Source organism: Carettochelys insculpta, chromosome 28 (genome assembly GCF_033958435.1).
Source record: "Carettochelys insculpta isolate YL-2023 chromosome 28, ASM3395843v1, whole genome shotgun sequence".
NCBI lineage: Eukaryota > Metazoa > Chordata > Testudines > Carettochelyidae > Carettochelys > Carettochelys insculpta.
In genome coordinates, this window is record NC_134164.1 from 1,187,686 (window position 1) to 1,205,954 (window position 18,269).

The 18,269-nt window shown below is 50.7% G+C and overlaps 2 protein-coding genes and 1 non-coding gene across 5 annotated transcripts in view; 1 reads left to right on the plus strand and 2 right to left on the minus strand.

The window, feature by feature from the left end:
* ABI3 (ABI family member 3) overlaps window positions 1-16,476 on the minus strand; it is a 28,869-nt gene extending 12,393 nt beyond the window's left edge. Inside the window, exons 1-2 of one of the 3 annotated variants that reach the window (XM_074979282.1) lie at window positions 16,453-16,476; window positions 13,253-13,378 (exon numbers count right to left, since the gene is read on the minus strand). Coding sequence is in view for 1 of the 3 variants with exons in the window: in XM_074979280.1 (XP_074835381.1) it covers window positions 2,297-2,413 (117 nt within the window). In the remaining 2 variants the exon portion in view is untranslated. Of the gene's footprint in view, window positions 1-2,296; window positions 2,592-13,252; window positions 13,379-15,225; window positions 15,989-16,452 lie in introns of those variants that run through there. The other 2 variants (XM_074979281.1, XM_074979280.1) reach the window with 2 other exon arrangements.
* On the plus strand, window positions 10,043-12,695 carry GNGT2 (G protein subunit gamma transducin 2). The gene is made up of 2 exons (XM_074979289.1): window positions 10,043-10,126; window positions 12,558-12,695. Exons 1-2 carry the CDS (start codon window positions 10,043-10,045, stop codon window positions 12,681-12,683), a joined length of 210 nt encoding a protein of 69 aa, XP_074835390.1. The 3' UTR covers window positions 12,684-12,695.
* On the minus strand, window positions 16,371-16,442 carry TRNAQ-UUG (transfer RNA glutamine (anticodon UUG)). The gene has a single exon. It is a non-coding gene; the product is annotated as a tRNA-Gln (tRNA).
* Window positions 16,477-18,269: the final 1,793 nt, after the last annotated feature.

Below are 18,269 nucleotides of genomic sequence, written 5' to 3' on the forward strand. Positions count from 1 at the left end.
GGGTCATGAGAATTCCTATTGAGTTCAAGGGTTGAATGCCTGCTTGGCTTGGAGCAGGAAAGCCCATGTTCTTTCACCTCCAGCCCTTTGAAGTTGCCAGAGAACAGAGTCTGAGACAACAATGAACTCTTAAGCAGCCTTGGCTTTGTTCCCATGAGCTCCTATCAGCCCAGAGGCAGAGCTGAAAGGTCCCTCAGCCCAGCCCCAGCTCTCTGGCTTGACTGCCTTTACAAAGAGAAAACTGGGAGGCATCATCCATCCAAGGAGGATGGTTTATTGCTGGCCAGAGGCGGGGCACTTGGGAAGCAGAGCCAGCAGATTGTGCAGAGGAGGCTTTACAGACGGTACGTTTTAAGGCGTCAGGCTTAATTTCAAGATGTTTCCTTCTGCTTTCCAAATGTCTCAAGCTTCCTTCAGCTGCATCAACAGAACAAGCGCAGGTCACTGATACCCATTACTCAGGGACACTTGTCTCTGCCTGAACCTGCACCCTTTCCCTCCAGCCCCACCCTTGCTTTGATGGGGTATGAAGGCACAGCCTGGGCCAGAGGTGCTGACTTTCACAGGAGATACCAACTCAAGCAGCTGGCCATACGTGCTCATTCAAAATTCGCTTTAGTCATTACCATTTTCACAGCAATGACGTTCTCTGTGTTGCAATTCCACCTCTATTTTCAGCTGGATACAGACCTCAACTGGTTGTGTGGTGCCAGCTGTGTTCCACCCCAGAACTGGCTGCATTTCCTAGTGACCAGTTTAATCCCTCACCTCGGGAGTTTGTACGGCTCTTTAGAATCCACTTGGATGGAAGGTGGTTAAGGCACCCTGGACTCCTGGTGCCAGGGTTCAAATCTTGCTTCTGCTGCAGACTCCCTGTGTGAAGTTGGAGCCGAGAGCGTCAAGGGTATTTAGTGACTCACTCCCATGAAAATCAGTGAGAACGAGGTTCCTCAACACCCTGGAGAATTTGGGACTGAAGCTCTGTGCTTCAGTTCCCCACTTGAGTGTCCCAATCTCAGCTGAGGCTTACAGGTGCTATCACAACCCCAAGGAAATAAGAGCAGGTATCAGACTAGCGCTCCACTCCCATGGGTGAGGGGCATCGCTGGGCTTCAACTGCCGAGTAGCTTAGAAAAAGAAATAGCACAGCCTCTCTCTCAATGAAGCAGTCACAGACCATGACAGCTGTTCCCCCCCGGCCTATCACTGACACTTTCTGGCTGTGACTAAACCAAGAGCCAGGAACTTCAAAGTCACAGAGGCTGCTTGCGGCTCGAGTGAGTTCTGCTATTTCACAGGTGCGTGAGCTGAGGGCAGAGTTTCAGCTTTTACCTCTGCATTTCCTAACACATGCATCTTTCTATCACCGTGCGGAGCGCTCCCACTGAACTGTAATATCTCCCCTCCTGACTGATCACCCTTCCCCTTTAAAGACACATCTGGAGTCCTAGAAATTAACAAGGGAAAACCTTATTAGGGTTGCTCCAGTCTTAATACCTATTGAGTATAGCACTTGGTACCTATAGGCCACTAGGGTGGGCTTGTAGTTAAACTGTGTTTGTGGAGAGAGAAGAACCCACTTCAGTCCCCAGCTCTGCCACCCACAGACCCTTAGGTCCATCACTTAATCTGCTTATATTTTAGTTCCCCTCAGTCAACAGGGCGAAAACTTTTGACTTAGCTAAGCTCATTGAACTCAAAAGAGGAAAACGCTGTAGAGAAAGGACATATTTATTACTGTGAAAACACCCAGGGCTTCTCTTTGCTATGGAGACAGTTTGTCTTTTACACGAGTGAGTGCAAAGTAGAAGCCTAGTAAAGAGAAGGCAGAAGCCAGGGCTGACAGACATCTGCAGGTGCTCCCTGGGGGTCGGATTTGCAGTAAGCACATACCGTGCCCCCCCCATGCCCCATCACACTGAAGATGATAAACTGGGAGTGCAGACAAACTATCTCCGAGCACAACGGCTAGAATGATGCCTCTGAACGACTGGAGCCAGAACCCACATTCCAGCCTGGTGCACTTGTTCCAAGACCAGACTGGGTCTACAAAGTTTAGATGATTTTATCTCCTCTTTTTGCTGTGCATGGACAGCCCCATCTGATCCTTTGCACACAAGCCACCAAAGTCTTCATCTCCCTAGCAGCATGACCAAGCGCTCTGCACCTGCAGCCTCAGGCTCCTAGTCCTCCTGGTCGCATGCCCAGTCAGTCTGGTAGAAGCCTGCCACACACCCAGCCTTTGAATGCCCGGGAGCCCAGCTGGGTGTCCTGGAGCCAGCCAGGATACACCTACCTGCATGTAGTTCTTCTCACAGTAGTCGGCCACTTTGTGGAGGTTGCTGTAGTTCTCCCGCAGGACTTGCCGGGCTGAGGGAATTTCATGCTGCTGAAGTTTCTGCAGTTCAGCCATGCTGCTGCTTTGCTTGGCTCCCACTTCCTTCTCTGTGAGAGCCGCTGCCGCGGTTTGAACCTGCAGCTCTCGAGCGTGGGGGGTGCAGTCATTGGCTGGTAGGGAGCTTGGTCACACGTCAGTTGCCTGCAGCAGCTGTGAACGTTTTCCTTTGCATCACAGAAAGGACTTCATTCATCTGCTCCCAGTTCACTAGGCATGGCCACTGCACAGCCATCCAGGGGTTAATGCTGAGAGACCCAACTTTCAGGCTCTAAAACCCCGCTAACCCCGCTTGGCTCCTTGCATCACAGCCCCTGATCTGGAGGCTGATACAACGGGAAATCAAGGCAATCAGACTAACTCAGGAAACTCAGGAACTGCCAGGAGAAGAAACTATTGTTTTAGCCCTGGGTCTGCTTACAGGTTGCTACAAATGGGCTCCCAGGCTCAACACGCGCTGGTCTGCAGCAAGGGGAAGTGGGTCTCAAACCACAGGCCTGCTCCTCTGGGGAAAGGTGGATGGAAGAGGCACAATTGAGGCAGGGATACCAGCCCCCAGGTGCACTCTTGGGACGCTCTGGGGAGCAGGCGAGAGAAAAGCCCCAGCGCTGAAGGATGTGAGTCACGCTCCCGCTGGCAAGGGAGCAAGTGGGTGATGGAAAAGGGAATATTTCCAAGAAGAGCCCAGCAGCTCCGCTATCAGGCAACAACAGATTCCTTTGGCATGGACACATGTCCCACTCCAGCCGTCCACTTGGAGCCTGGGGTTCCTGTGTTCACAGCTGAAGCCAGACACCATGCTCTGCAGAGCTGCAGCTCTTCCGTAGCGCCTCCATGGGGCCAGGCCTGGCCCTGCTGAAGCCAGTGAGAGGGGAGTGTGACCAGGCTTCTTCTCTGGCCTGAGCTTTTGGTGGGTTATTGGTCTCAGAGGCTTGCAGTAGCCCTCGGTTATACGCCACCTCGCTGTCTGGGGAGCTGCTCCCAGCATTGGCCGGCACAAGGAAAAGAAAGAGACCAAACTCAGTCCTGGCTGCCCCTCCGTGACTCAGGCAGGACAAACCCCTCCGCCAACATTAGCCCCTCTCCTGTGCTGGAGGGGACAGGAGAATGCTGGGAGCCTAGGCCCAGCCTCTACTCCAGGCTCCAGCCCAAGGACCCTGTGCCTGCAATGTGCCAAGTCTCAGCCTCTGGACAGCAACGATTCCTGGGTCATAGCCCCTCCTTACCGCAGGCTCTTCCCTCTGGTACTGGCTCCTCGCAGAATTGCTGCAGCTCCTTTCCTCCTCCGCTCCTCCCAGCGCTGTGCCAACAGATGAGGAGCCTTTCCAGAACCAGACTCAGGTGGTTCTTCATTGGCTCCAGACATTTTAACTGCCCTGATTGGTTCTAACAGGGTGCTGCTGGCTTGGGATTAGCCCGTGATAGTTTACTCTGGAAACAAGGATCTGTTTAATCTAGGGCTAATACATTTCCCTTCTATCGCTCTTCTGTAACCCGCTGGCCTGACCCTGGCACAGGAGCTAGAGAGAAATGCCATAAGGAAGTGGGGTTCTTCCTCTTCACTGGGCCCAAAGGGTCCAGGAGACAGGACTGAACCAACCCCTCAGCGAAAGAGCCCTTAACTCAGGCAGTTCAAACCAACCTCTGGCTCAGACATTTGTGCCTTGGTCTCACCTGCTCTCCAGAGACCATTCAGGGCCTGGCAACGCTCCACAGCAGCTCCTCCTTAGTTAAGCCATATACAGAACTTTAACCTGGTTATGGTCCAGTCGCAGTGGGGTGTTTCCATTTCAGGCCATCTGTGCTGTGCTGATTCTCCCAGTTTAGTCTCTTCCTCCTCTGTCCCACAGCACAGGGGATGTGCACAGTGCTACCAAGCTCAGGCTATTCTCCAGCTGGCACACAGCCCCTTGGGGGTCACAAGCAATTGGTGTACTTTAGAGAAGCTCCTAGGATGCTCTAATGATAAATTCACAGAGATGTAGGGCTAGAAGGACCTCAAAAAGTCATCCAGTCCAGCCTCTGCCCTGAGGCAGGACCAGAAAACCTAGACCAGCCCTGAGGGGTGGTTGTCCAGCGAATTCTTCCAAAACTCTGGGGATGGGATTGTGCAGTGAGCCCGTTCCAGGGCTTCACCGCCCTTAGAGTTAGAACCGTTTCCTTCTCTCTAACCTAAATCTCCCTTGCGGCAGGCAGGCAGGGTAGGCTCACTGCTTCTTGTCTTTCTTTCAGTGGACATGGAGAACAATTGATCACCACTCCCCTTATAACAGCCCTTCACACATCTGAAGACTGTTATGCAGGGCTGAGAGTAACTTCATTTCTTAAGGGCACTGTACCGGGGTGGGGGAGAGCTAGGAGCAAGGTGTTGTGGCGGGGGCGGAGGGGTGACGTGATACAACAATACCTGCAGGAAATGTAATACGGGGTGGAGTGTCAGGTGTTCAGGGCAGGAGTCAGGGCTTGGGATGTAAGGGTATGAGGGCTCAGGGAGGATGTCTGGTGTGTGTGTGGAGGGGTGTAGGAGTTTGGGCAAGGCGGCTGGGAGCAGGGCATTGCAGGAGAGTGGGGGGTAAGAGCAGCCTTTGGGAAGGCAGGGGTCTTCCCCCCCATACCTTCCACCACTGCTTATTGCTGGCTCTTTCCCTGCCATCACTGTCTGAGCACCCGAGGCCAGCATGCAGAGTAGGTCACTCACTCCTCTGCCAGCGGGAGAGCAAGGAAGACGAGCTGCGCACTTTCCTCTGACTCCAACAGGGGTGGAAGGGAACAGCAAGAAGCAACATTGATAGAGATGGACGGCGGGCGGGGGGGAAGGGGTGCTTCAGCCCTCCTTCCTCCTTCATGGCACCTGGAGAGGGCTTGAGGGCGCAGACCTGGACCCCAACCAGCCCCTTTCACCTGCCTGCTGCTTAGCCCGGCAGCCCGGCTGAAAGTGTGATGTCTCCTCCTGCCACCACATACCCACCCCCCCAGCTCCTACGCAAGCAGTGCACTGCCTGGCTTCCACCTCCACCCGCTCCATCTTCCTGCCTCCAGGCTAACGCGTACCCAGGTTCTAACCCTGATTCACAGGTCCGGCTTTCCGAACTGCTTATCGCTTCTGTTGCTCTCCACTGGCTTTTCTGCAATTTGTCCCCATCCCTCCTAAAGCCCGGCCTCCGCAGCTGGGCCCAGTACTGTGGCCGAAACCTCCCAGTGAGGAGTAGAGCAGGACGAGTCTCTGCCATGTCTTGCATACAACACTCCTCTGCATCCCCCCGGAACGACACTGGCCTTTTTCACAGCTGCATCACGTTGTTCACTCCTATTCCATTTGAGCATCACCTGCTTAAACCCTGGCTCCTTTCACACCCCCTTTGGTAGCCATCATGTATTTTTTCCCTCTCCTAAGTGACATACTTAGCCTTGATCTTCATTGAAGTTCATCTTGTTGCATTTAGGGCAATGCTCCACTTTGGCAAGGTCATTTTGAATTCTAATCCTGCCCTCCCAAGTGCTTGCTGCCTCCCCCCGCTTGGTCCGATCCACAGATCGCACAGACGTACTATCCACTCCATGAGCCAAGTCACTAGTGAACATACTGAATAGTATCAGACCCAGGACTGACTCCTGTGGTCCAGGACCCCACTTGATATATCCTGCTAGTTAGATTGTTTTGCCAGGGTTTGTTCTTCATGAATCCCTATTGGCTCTTCCTTATTGCCCTCCAGTGGCTTACAAGCTGATTGTTTATGTGTTGTTCCAGTACCTTTCCTGGAATCCAGATTAGACTGGGCTATCATTCTCTGAGCTTTATTGGCTCTTCTGTTGCATTAGGTGCTGTACGCACACAGACTGAAACCGTTCCTGTGCTGAACAGGCTGCTGTCTAAGTTGAGACTTTTTTTTCAACCTGCCCAGCAGATTTGGACACACAAGAGCCATTTGGTTTAATGGGAACCTGAGGTTCCAATCCCAAAGGAAATAGGTTCCCATTTTGTAGGAAGCCTGTAGCAAGCTGCCACTCAAGTCCCAGTCAATTCTTTTGCCATAAGGCCGTCCTCTCTGCCCTCAAAGATCTGTGGGATTCTCAAACCAGGGGCATGCATACGTTTATCTTCCCCGAGAAGCATGGCTTGCTGGCACATGGCCAACAGCGACTGTCCCAAGGGTGTAGGGGTGGGGGTTTCCAAAGCACCCAGCATTAGCCTGACTGCTCCTACAGCCATCCAGGGAAATGTAACTTTCACCTCAATTCCCAAAGGCAACAGAGGTAGAGCAAACATGCAGGGTAGGACCCAGAAAAGTTTCCTTTGCACCTCACTGCAGTTCAGATCAATGGGAGGTCAGCACCTCTCTCGGACTCCTTGGGGGCCTGACTCCCCAGCCTGCAGAGTCTGGAGGTGCTTTCTAGACTGCCTTTCCACAGCACAAGGCAGGTGTGGTAACCCCTATCTCTGCACTCACACAGCTACACCACCAACGCAAACAACCACAGAAGATCTCAAATGTTGTCCTCTGAAATGTGAACTCCACCACAGGAAGAAAAAGGAAGCATTACTTAACAGCAAACATCTACGTCTGATAGAGAAGCTGGTCCAATAAGGGGATTACCTCACCCACCAATACCCTGGGACCCACACAGCTACCGCACTCCTTGAGCAGCATGTTAGTTGCCAGCTATGAACTTATCAGTCACCTTTAGAATCTGCCTCTGCAACTCCCTCTCCGGTTAGCCTGGGCTTTAAGGTAATGCCTGACACCTGACCGGCTTAATAAACTGAGTCTATTATCAGATTAGGGGCTGAAGACATCTGCTCCATTGGCCAGCTGGGAAGTCTGAAGGAGTGTTTAAGTGGGAAGCAGAAGCAGAGCGCAGAGACCATCCTCTCAGCCGCCTGCATCAATGTATCGCTAACTCCTCAGCACTTGGGAGAGGAAAAAGCCCTCAGCCCAAGAGGTAAGTCCCCTTCATTTCCTCCGAGCACAGGCTACTTCGCTGTAGTGGTCCTTACGATTGCTGTGCTCCAAACTTCTTCCCTTGCTTCCCTTACAAGCCTTGTTTATCATGCCAGTGGCAAAGGCCTGCAGGTCGACGTGACTGTGTCATGATCTGCGCTGCGGAGTAAAACAGTATTTATAGACCATGGTAGGTCACGAAAGTCGGAGTCAGAAATTCTGACTCTATCACTGGCAGTGCACTAGAGAGTGTGCACGCTTTCAAATGGTGCAGCAGAGCAAAATGACAAGTGTAATGCTAGCAACGGATGAGCTTCTGACCTGAACCAGGAAGAATCACTCTAGAGAGAGAGGAAGAGACAGAGAATGACTGTGTGTGAGTGAAAGAGAGTGGATGTGTGTGTAAAAATGAACCCATTTCGTTTTATACTTTGTCTCCAAGGGGTAGCCGTGTTAATCTGTAGCTTCACAAACAACAAGCAGTCTGGAGGCACCTGAAAGATTAAGTTTTATTTATTCCTATATTACCTAGTAAATAAAATGGTTACTCTTTACGGTGTGACAGGGCAGCTTTACACTGAGATGCATTTTGCACTCAGACTTCCAAACCTGCTTTGAATCTAAACATGAAACTGACTGATCTGTCAGATGGGCCAGTTAATTCTGATGGCATTTTTTGAAAAAGATGCTCCATGTGAAAGAGATCTCTTGGTTAAGAAGTCTCTCTGAACCAGATCCAAGTCTTCAGACCAGTTCTAACCACCCTTATTCTTGCCAGAAGCCCCACTGAATACTTCTTTGATAACAGTGACGATTTCACGCCCATCAATATAAGACAACTCATTCTTTTCCAAACTCTAACTTATCCACACATTCCACATCCCATTCTACTTTCATAAATAGGGTTCTATTTTATGTGGCACTGCTTAACTAATTGCTTTTGCTATCCCCCATCTTATAGAGAATAAAGATCAGATGCATTGTCCATATCCATATTTACACGCTCAGAATGTGTTTCATTTCCCTGGTTCAAAATTTCTTCATAGTGCTGTTTTTCCTTTAGTATTCTTGCAAGCTAATTGTTAAAATGATCACAAATTAAAGCAAGATTACCAAAAAAATGCAAACCCTAAAAGCATCACAGATATTTAAGTTTTGGGCTAAACTGACAAAGGCCAGAGCTTGCTTTGTTTTTCTCATCCACATCAACTATGAAATCAATTTCAGATTCCAAGGGCCAGAACCTCAGCTGATAGAAACTAGCAAAGACTCAGTGACTTCAAGGCTTTGCTCTAATTGAAAATCCAGGCTCCTCAGCATCTGAGATAGTTAATAATTAAATGGAGCAGTTGAATTAAGAAACGAGTTTCATATCTGACAGTGGCACTGTTGTTTTACGTTAAAACTAGGAAGTTGTTTTCATGTTGCTTTTTCTACTATGAGAAGCATGGAGGATGGCTTAGAGTAGGTGAGAGAGCCAGGACTCCTGGGTTCCATTTGGCACTGCCACAGACTTGCTTTGTGACCTTGAGCAAATGACTAGAACTGTCTGGTCACCAAGTCTGTAAAACAGGGACAAGAACTGTTTTGCATTATAACAAGCAGTCCTGGAGCACCTTAGATGCCACAGCACTGTTTGTTAATTGTGAAGCTACAGACCAACACAGCACCCCTCTGAGAATGTTTTGCATTATGCCATTTAATTAACTAATGTTCATAAAATGTTTTGGGACTCTTGGATGGGAGATACTAGAGAAGGGCAAAAGATGAGACTTTAGCTCAAAACAGCAGCCCAGTAACAAAGCTTCCCGGAAGAACAAAGTTAGAGAAAAATCATTCCCTTACAGCGCAGGCCACTCAGGTTCCAGAAAGATGCAGCTACCAATTAGAGCATTCTTCATTTAAGATAAATGGGCTAATCTAGGCAATATTCAGGCTCAAATCCCTGAATACTCTTAAAGCTGCTTGTTTATAGAGGTTCACGGGGAGGCTGAAGGCACAACACTAGTAAGGAGCCTAACACCTCTAAATGTCAAAGATAGGTCGATGCCTAACTGTTGTTTGTGCTTGTGAAAAATCTTCCACGTAATAAATAGACTGATTTTTTTTAATATCAGTCCTGATCCTCTGCTAGTATAAATCAGCATTAAGCCATTCCATGCTCTTTTGGGTAACAACAATACCCAGTTACAGTGAAAAGAATAAAGGAGCTTTAGAAGAGCTATCAACTCTCATGCTTCAGGGCATTCCTCTCTCCCTAGCTATTGGGGTCAGGAAGACTCCCTCTGGCAACAGCTAATCCAAGAACTGCCCACCCCCTAGTACTAGTCATGGCCAGGAACAGGATAGTGGACTCGATGGACGTCCACTCTCAATTTGAAATTCCTATGTTAACTAAACCAGCATAGCACCACTGGCTTTAATAGAACTCTGCCCGTCTAACCCAGGTGAGGACATGGACAATAAAGGTTTAACTGATTATAACATATGTTGGGAACGCTGGAGAAATTCAAGAATTTTCTACATCAGTTCTATATGCGGGAGCAGACAGCCAGCCTTAGTTTGTCTCCTGATCCCCAGGACTTCAGTGGGCCCTACGAGAAGGCAGACTGCTGCTTGTACCTGCTATAGGGCTGCCTCAGGAGAAGCATTTGTGGAAGAGGCATGTAAATCAGTAACATGGCTTCCACTCCGATTGCAGGGCAGCATGGCTCAAGATCTTACAGAAAAAGAACTTCTGAAGATGGAACTTGACCAGCTGAAGAAGGAAGTGAAGAATGAAAGGCAAATGGCAAGTATTTCTCTTAGGTTAGAGCCATGCTACAGTGGAAGATTGACACTCAGGATTGGTTTTCTGGGGTTTCATTTTGCATGTGTGCAAATCGGCACTTTCTGGGGTCAAAGTCGAGTGGTGAGGAATATGGAAGGCTGACAAAAGAAATGTTCTCTTTGACCTTCCTCCATGTAGACATCAAAGTCGACGGCTGATAAGTCTATTTTAGCTATGCAAATAGTGTAGACATAGCCTCAGGGTCTTAGAGCAATGGGTTCAATTAATCCTGGATTAACTCCCACTGACATCAATGAGAGGCATGAGGCTCTGGCTCTTGCTCCTGGTGTACATGGAGCAATGTTCTCTCTAATTTTTTCCATCCATGTGTGCAACAAATTTTGTTAGGTGCAGCAAGGCATGTGTGAATTTGCACTACATGCTGCTGGGTGTGGATGTTGTGGGTGCTCTGCTAATCAGCTGGGCAGCATTTGAATCTTTCTAGGAGGTCGGGGGGAGGGGGGCAAGCACTCATCTTACAGGGAACAGTCTTCTCTGGTCACCATTTGAGTATTTAAAGGCATGTGGCAAGTAGAGGTTTGCCAGCATGGCCCCATGCTGTGAGTTCCAAGTGCCCTCAACTCCTGATCTCACAGGACTAGGTATTTAGGAGACTGTGGACGTCCTCACCCTGCCATACAGCACTCAACACATCACAAAATATTTTCAAAAATCTGGCCCACAGTGTCTGTAGCTGCCCAAAAAACCTGACCCTGTTCCACAGAAGCCCATGGAAGCTTGGATTACAGCAAGATCTTGCCAATGACTCGGACAACAGTGGGATCAGGCCCAAAGTGACAGCGAATGACTTTAAGGTTAAGGCACCGACATGCAGTGTTCCAATGAATTTAAAAAAAAATGGTTCGGGGCAGAAGAACTAGCTTGTGTAGGGAACCATCTAAAACAACCCACTTAAATTGCCTAGAGACGACAACTTCACATGCTTTATAAGACAAAATCCTGCACTGGCTGAGGGATGACACCGACTAGAACAAGCATTCCCAACCTTGCCCGACTACCGTGCCCCTTTCAGGAGCAAATTTGTCTTGCGTACCCCAGTTTCACCTCACTTCAAAATGACTTGCTTACAAAATCAGCCATGAATGTACAAATGTGCCACAGCCCAGCATTACTGAAAAACTGCTGACGTTCCCGTTTTACCATAAAATTACAAAACAAATCACTTGGAGTATTGTACTTACATTTCTGTGTGATGCCTCAGCCTGTTTTCACTTGTGAGCCTTGTGTGAAGCCCAAGTACCACCCCATGGGGCTAAGGCATGGGACTTAGCTCCACGGGCTGTGACCTCCCAGGTTGAGAACTGCTGACCTAGATGAGTTGAGTTGCCCTGGAAGACCTCTGAACAAACGCCCCCAAGGTTACAAGCACCCCTGGTGGAGAACCCCCGGAACAGAGGATTTCCATTAATTTGCTACCATATAACCCACCCAAATTAACATGGGTAGAGTTTTAAAAAGAAGAGCAAAGTAACAGTGCAGCCTTTGCATAGAATTTAATGGCTATTTCATTGGTCCAGTACAGATATTCTATTCTATATGAGCTCTTATACGGCACTTGTCTCCAGAGTATCTGAGCACCTTCCTGTAGTGCAGTGAACAACCTGACTATATATCTGACACCTCTCTGCTCTCTCATCCTCTGCCCGGAGGGAGAAGGGTCTGATGGGGAACGTCTTGTTTTGCAGGGGGGTTTCGTTTATTTGTTAAAGAGATAGCTGTAGCTGCACATTTATATTAGAGAAGGCAAGGGTCAAAGAAAAGTGCCTTCAGCTTCGAGTGGAAAGTGATGAAGTCTGTTTTAGCCCTTAGCGACTGGAGAAGGTCAATACATGGCCTTGGATCAGCCCCGGAGGAGGTTCTGTCGCCCGTACAGATGAGCTTATACCCTTATTGTTGAGTTCCATTGGAGCAGAAGAGCGAAATGGTTGACTTCTCCTTGTGTTGAGTAAGCCCAATTCCAGTGAGCCTTTGGCTTGCTGAGGGTTCTCTGCACCATGTCCTGGAGACCTGGAAAATTCCTGCTGCTAACCCCGAAAAGTAGCTTGCCGCAGAAAAATAATTCCCATCCAGGTGCAAGATTCAGAGAGGGACTGGATATTTCAATGGTTAAGAAAGCTACTCCGAGTGAGAAATGGGTTTGATAGGCATTGAAAACCACTCCAAGTCCTCAGCCAATTGCTAACAATTAGGGGCTAGGATGTGTCCTACATACAGAAAGACTTCTTGCACCTCCTTGTGAATCATAGGGTACTGCTCAGTGTCCTGTGCCCAGCTGTAGATGGGCCGTGTGTCTGAGACACTCTGAAAAATGCCAGGTAATAAGCTTTCATTATCCCAGCCTAGGGACAGATTCTTCTTTCTTTCTCTCCAGATCTCTAAGACAGGCAAAGAGCTGAAGGAGTACATCGAATCCATGGCAGCAGAGGATCCACTCCTGAAAGGCATTCCCGAGGACAAGAACCCTTTCAAGGAGAAGGGAGGCTGCAACATTAGTTGACCTCCGCCACATACAAACAAACTTCGGACCCTGTCCTCCTACGGAATCAAGACCGTGAGACTCTTGCTTATCCTGTAGAGTGACCTTTCCTTTGGCTGGAGCAGCTCCAAAACCAGAACCCTTTTGAAATGTAGCACAGCTATGGGAGGGGGGAAACATAACTAAATTTAGCAGCAAGAAGGCAGCCTTCTCTGTAGGCCCTCACTGCTGATTTCCATTCAGTGTAACACGCACACACACACATTGAACCTGCTGCACGTCTATCAACCAACACTTAAATTGAGCGTTAAGAAAAGACTACAAAACTTAACTTCTGACTTGACTTCCCCAAGGTGGCAGTCAGTTCCACCTGACTTGCTGGCTGACTGTGAGCAAATCACATAAGCTCTGTGACTATTTCCCCACCTGTGAAATGGGAATAATAATGCTTGCTCACCTTTGGCAAAGCACGTAGAGATCTAAGTTTCAAAGTGCTAAGTATTATTATAACTATGACGCTCAAGAACATTAGCAGGCCTCACAGTCCTAGACAAATTTTAGGCAGTGGCAGGGCAGCCAGAGACACTCACCTCCCACACTGTTACCTGTCCAAGAGATGAAGCATCTCCTGCAACCACCTCAGTGAAAGGTCCCAAGAGTTGATGTGATTTTGGGTGTCTTCATCCCCCTAAATCATCAGCTACTTGTGCAGTCACCTAAATCAAAAGAAAAAATGTATATTGAAAATAAGACAGCAAGGACTCCGAGCTTCCTGTCTGCAGGAGAGCTGTCTCCACCACTGCCAATTCGCCCCTGCCTCAGACGCAGGACCAAGCCCAAGCCACAGGATCTGTGATTTCTCTGCAATAGGATATTTGGTACCAAAGGATATGAAACCCATTAGTTCAGAGGCACACATGATATGTTTTGAGTAGGCATCTAGCAGTGTAAGGTCGAGTAGCGTTACAGACAAGAAAGGCTTCTTTGGCAAAGGAACTGTCCATTTTCTTCCCTCCAAGTGACCCATGGGAAGAGGTGGCAGTGTTATCTTCTGGTGCCTGTTGTAGTAAGACTACATGGGATGTGTTTGTGCTCCAACACGTCACAGCACCAGCTGTGGCAAAGTGGAAGCCAGATCAGGGCTGGCTTAGTCAGCACCTCCTACGCACAGATCTCTGTAGTTGGCCATTTGATTTGCATGATTTCCATCTGCCGAGCCACCTCTTGCACTAACTTAGCGCTGAATCCTGACCAGTGCTGAACCTCATGGGAGTGGAGGGAGGTCAGCCTTTATGGGGTCAGGCCCCAAATGCACCATAAAGATCCCATAGAAGAGATGAATGTGGGAAGGGAGAGGAACATAGAACTAATTTTTTAAGCTGTATTGAGAAATATGCAATTCCTCAGCACTGTCCTGTTCAACATCTTGTATGCAATTAGCAGAAGATGGCCAGTTAATTCCGTTGTGAGCTATAAATAAATCTGCTGAATATTTTAAACACAGACCAGCTTCCTTCCTTTATGTGTGTGTGGCGGGGCGGGGGGTAGTAGAAGGGGTTCTGTTAAGTACCTGTTCCTGATTTACAACTTGAAATACAGAACTCTCTGCTCACAGAGGACAACCCTCTCTGCTCCCCGCCCCAGCCTGTCCTTCCTTGAGCGAAATTCCAGCTGAAGTCCACAGGAATTTAGCCCAAGTCAGGGCTTGGCCCATTGTTAACACTGAAGGATGAAGGGTCTTTCCAGTCAGCACACATCACAATATGCTGGTTTCTAACTGAGACAAGCACCTCCAGGTTAAAAACAAGACCCAGTTTCCCATCCACCTTCCCCATCTTCCTCTCCCAACAGCGACTGCTGGAACGTGTCACCGGTCCTGTCAGTATCGGGCCTTCTGAAAAATTAAAACTTGCCCACTGATAGATAAGAGCTTTGCTCTTTGTCTTTATGCCCCATCAGAAAGGGGGGGACTATGGATCAAACATAGCCAGGTATTACTGGTCTCAAAGTAGACTGACCTATTTAATCACAGCTAAGCTCCTTGTAACCTGCGTCAGAGTGAAAGAATCTGTCTTAAAGGGATTTGGGTTTCAGGGCCTTTCCTGTTTGATGGGCCTCTGGTCTTTACAAAGGATTTACCAACAGCACAGGAAGCAGGGGTTGGACTCAGCCTTTGAAATTTGTTTAAGCATGGCCCTTCTGACCTGACCCCCTGCCTGCAGCATCCTCACAATCTCCTGAACCACCCAAGCAGCTCCAGTTCGGGAATGTTTTAACGTTTTACAGTAACTCAGTGTAAACCAGGGGAATTCCCTCTGCAGGTCAGAAAGCTTCTGGAAGACAGGAGGGGTTTCCAAGGTTTTGGACCATGTGTTGTGGAAGACTTCTTCTTCAAAGCCACAGGTGCAATACAGCTCCCGCTTTGCAGCCTGTAACCCCCCTTTAAAAGCTGCACAAATGAAGAGTGCAGCTCTAAGATGCAAAGCAGTTCTGCAGACACGTAACCACAGGGGTTCAGGTTTATCATCTCTCAACTATTCCAAATGAAGCTTGTTGCGCTTACCAAGAGCAGCAGGCCTCCAAACCTTCTTTTGCAATGTTCCCACTAGCCTTTTCCATTCATGTGCAGAATAAACTTTACATGCACAGAGACACGTGCAAACGTGCACCACCTACAGAAACAAAAGCAGGCCCTGGGAGCAGGCAGGTGGGGCACTGCATAGGACACCCATCCCCCTGAGTTAGACACACAGCTGGTCAGCCCCAGTGCACGCCATCAGGAAGAGAAACTGAGGCGCAGAGCAGGGCAGTGACGCGCTCGTGGTCACCGGACAACGCAGGACCCAAAACCCGGGTCTCCCAGGAGGCCGGGCAGGGCCCCGCTCCCTGCCAGAGGAGCCAGGCTTGGCGCTGGCTGGCCCGGCCCGGAGCAAGGAGGGGGCGAGGGGCGGAGGGAGCCAGAAGAGCCAGTGCGGGCGGGGATCCGGGGTGACCCCAGCACGGCCTGGGAGGGATGCGGGAGACAGGCACCGACCCTGCGCCGGGGAGGGTCCCCGCAGAACCTCCAGTCCCGAGGGGCAGCCGGAGGGGGGTTCCCCACGGGGGCACCGGGGTCCCCTAGAGCCCCATTCCCAGGGCTTTGCCCTGCAGCGCCCCCAGACCCGGGGAACACCGAGGGGGGTCCGTCAGAAACCCCAGACCCGGGGGGGCAGAGCGGGGGCGGTCCTTCAGGGCCCCCAATTGCGGGGGGCAGCCGGGGAGGGTCGCGCAGGGGGCGGAGCCAGGGTACAGGCGCGGAGCGGACCGTACACGCCCATAGCGCCTGGCGCCCCCGACTCCCAGCCTCGAACCGGCGACCCTGACACCCAGCCTCAACCCAGCGCAAGGTTGCCGTGAGGAGCCAGCCAATAGCAGGGCAGGGAAGGCGGGCGCAAGACCACATCCAGCCAATCGTCGCTGGGATAGCGGGCGACGGCGCTTCGTCGGCACTCGGGTGCCTTCGGCGCTGCGAGCGCCTCCCCGGCCTGCGCGTGCGCGCTAAGGAGTCGGTGCTGCGCTTGGCTCCCGATGCACAAAATGGAGTCCCCTCTTTGCCCCCGCCTTTGAAATTATCCGGGGGGCCGCCGTGGGGCTCCCCGCCCTCACGCCCCCTGCTCCGCTCCGGGCTGCTACCCCCAATACCGAGAGCCCGGCGGCAAAAAGTCCCCGAGGTCCCACCGAGATTTGAACTCGGATCGCTGGATTCAAAGTCCAGAGTGCTAACCATTACACCATGGGACCGTCTGCCTACCAGGCTGCCGCGCGCCGCCCTCAGCCGGTCCGCCAGCAAACGCCCCGTTCCCTGCACCGGCCCCTGCAGCCGCCGCCCGGGTATCCCCCACCGAGTACGGCGCGGCACGATCCCAGCCACGTGCGAGCGACGGCGGCCCCGCATCTGCTGGGGAGCCGTGCCGGGCTCGCGGCTGGGCCACCGAGGTGCAGGCAGGGCGTGTGAAAAGGCAAAGCTGCGGCTGCGGCTGCTGCTGCCGCCAGCCCGGCGCGGGGCAGCCCAGGGCTGGTGACTTCACTGCCCCTGACCGCTGAACCTTTCCCTGGCAGAAGGAGCAGTCCCGGGGCGCCCGAGAGACTGGCACGTGTATTGATTACGTCTTGAGCTCTCCTGGGTAAGCCCCGCTTCCTCCCATTGGGCGCAGACAGCTTGACTCCAGCGTTCATGTGCGGGGGCAGGGGGGTTACCTGTCACTGATAGGACCCCTAGGAGAAGCAAATTAAGGGGCGTGGCATCGCTGCCCTTCCTGCGACTCGCAAAGGTGGGGAAATCGCCCTTGTGAGGCCGAAGACAATGGAGATCCCTGCTCAGGCCCGAGTGTGAAAACCTGAATTTTAAAAAGTTGCAGCAGTGGTCCTTGCCTGCTGCTCCATGAGCACTAGTGCAAGCTGCACCGGGGCACTAGTGCCCGGAAGTGGGGGTGGGCTCGGGTTGGTTGGAAGGACAGGAAAAGGGCTGTATCCTCTAAGGAGGAACGTCTCCCCGGATTGGCAGCTGCCATAGCTAGAAAGCAGGGGGCTAGCAGAGTTCAGCTGCGGCAGGGAGAGCCGAAACAAGTCCTGTGGCATCTAATAGACTTACGGATTTATTGGCGCATAAGCTTTCGTGAGCCAGAGACCTGCTGCATCAGATGAAGTGAGTCTTTGCCCACTAAAGCTTTGTGCTCCAGTATATCTGTTAGTCTGTAAGGTCCCCCGGGACTTCTCATTGTTTTTATGGATACAGACTTAACACGCCTGCCGCTCTGATACTGGATCGAAAAAGAGGATTTTGCTTTTGGTGCAAACGCTGGTTTGGGAAAATATGTATTAACGATGTCTGTAAATGCTGCAGTGATAATGTTGCAGGCAGAGGGGTTGGAACCATGGCTGTGGCAGAGGTTGCAGTATATAAAGGGAGAGAAAGGTGAATCCTCAGCTCTTTTCTGGGATGTCACCGGCTAACATGCAGTTGAGGACACTGCTTCCCTAACTTCTGCAGCCTGCAGGCACAGCATGTGGCTCAGAGCAAGGTGTAGTGTCTGTTCTTATCAGGTTAATCCCTGGTCTGCTGTCTGTGTACATTTAGCAGATTTGGGAAGCTGGACTAGGAGCTTCTCTGTCCACTTCAAGCATCACTGGCATTGCAGTTTTCCCAGGAATGGTTTTAAAAGAGAAACGATTTTCAGATGGTCCCCGACTTGAAACCAGTCTGACTTAGGCTCCATTGCAAGGATGGGGGAGGAAAATGTTGCCAGCTGCCTGAGGCACCAGTTCCCTGCTTTAACCACTAGGATATGCTGCCTTAACAGTGCTGTGGAAACTGCAAAATCCTTCCTCACAAAAGGGCGAGGACTGGGTGGAAGGGCCTTAAAAACCAAGTCTCCACTGGAGGGCAGTACTGTATCTTAATGGCACAGCCACACTAAGCATCTATAAAGCAATATGCACCTTGCAGGCGTAGTGCAGGAGTGGTACTTCAGCCCTTCCTGTGACCCCCACCTACAGCTGAGTTAGTTTGGCCTTAGCAGTGTTGAGAGTTCTCTTCCAGCATTAATTGTTACAGGTGCCATGGCTGCT

Excerpts from the sequence above, each read along its gene's own strand:
- GNGT2 (XM_074979289.1), top strand. The coding sequence starts at position 10,043 with ATGGCTCAAGATCTTACAGAAAAAGAACTTCTGAAGATGGAACTTGAC. Across the intron at positions 10,127-12,557 it reads TGAAGAATGAAAGGCAAATG|ATCTCTAAGACAGGCAAAGA; the intron begins GCAAGTATTTCT and ends CTTTCTCTCCAG.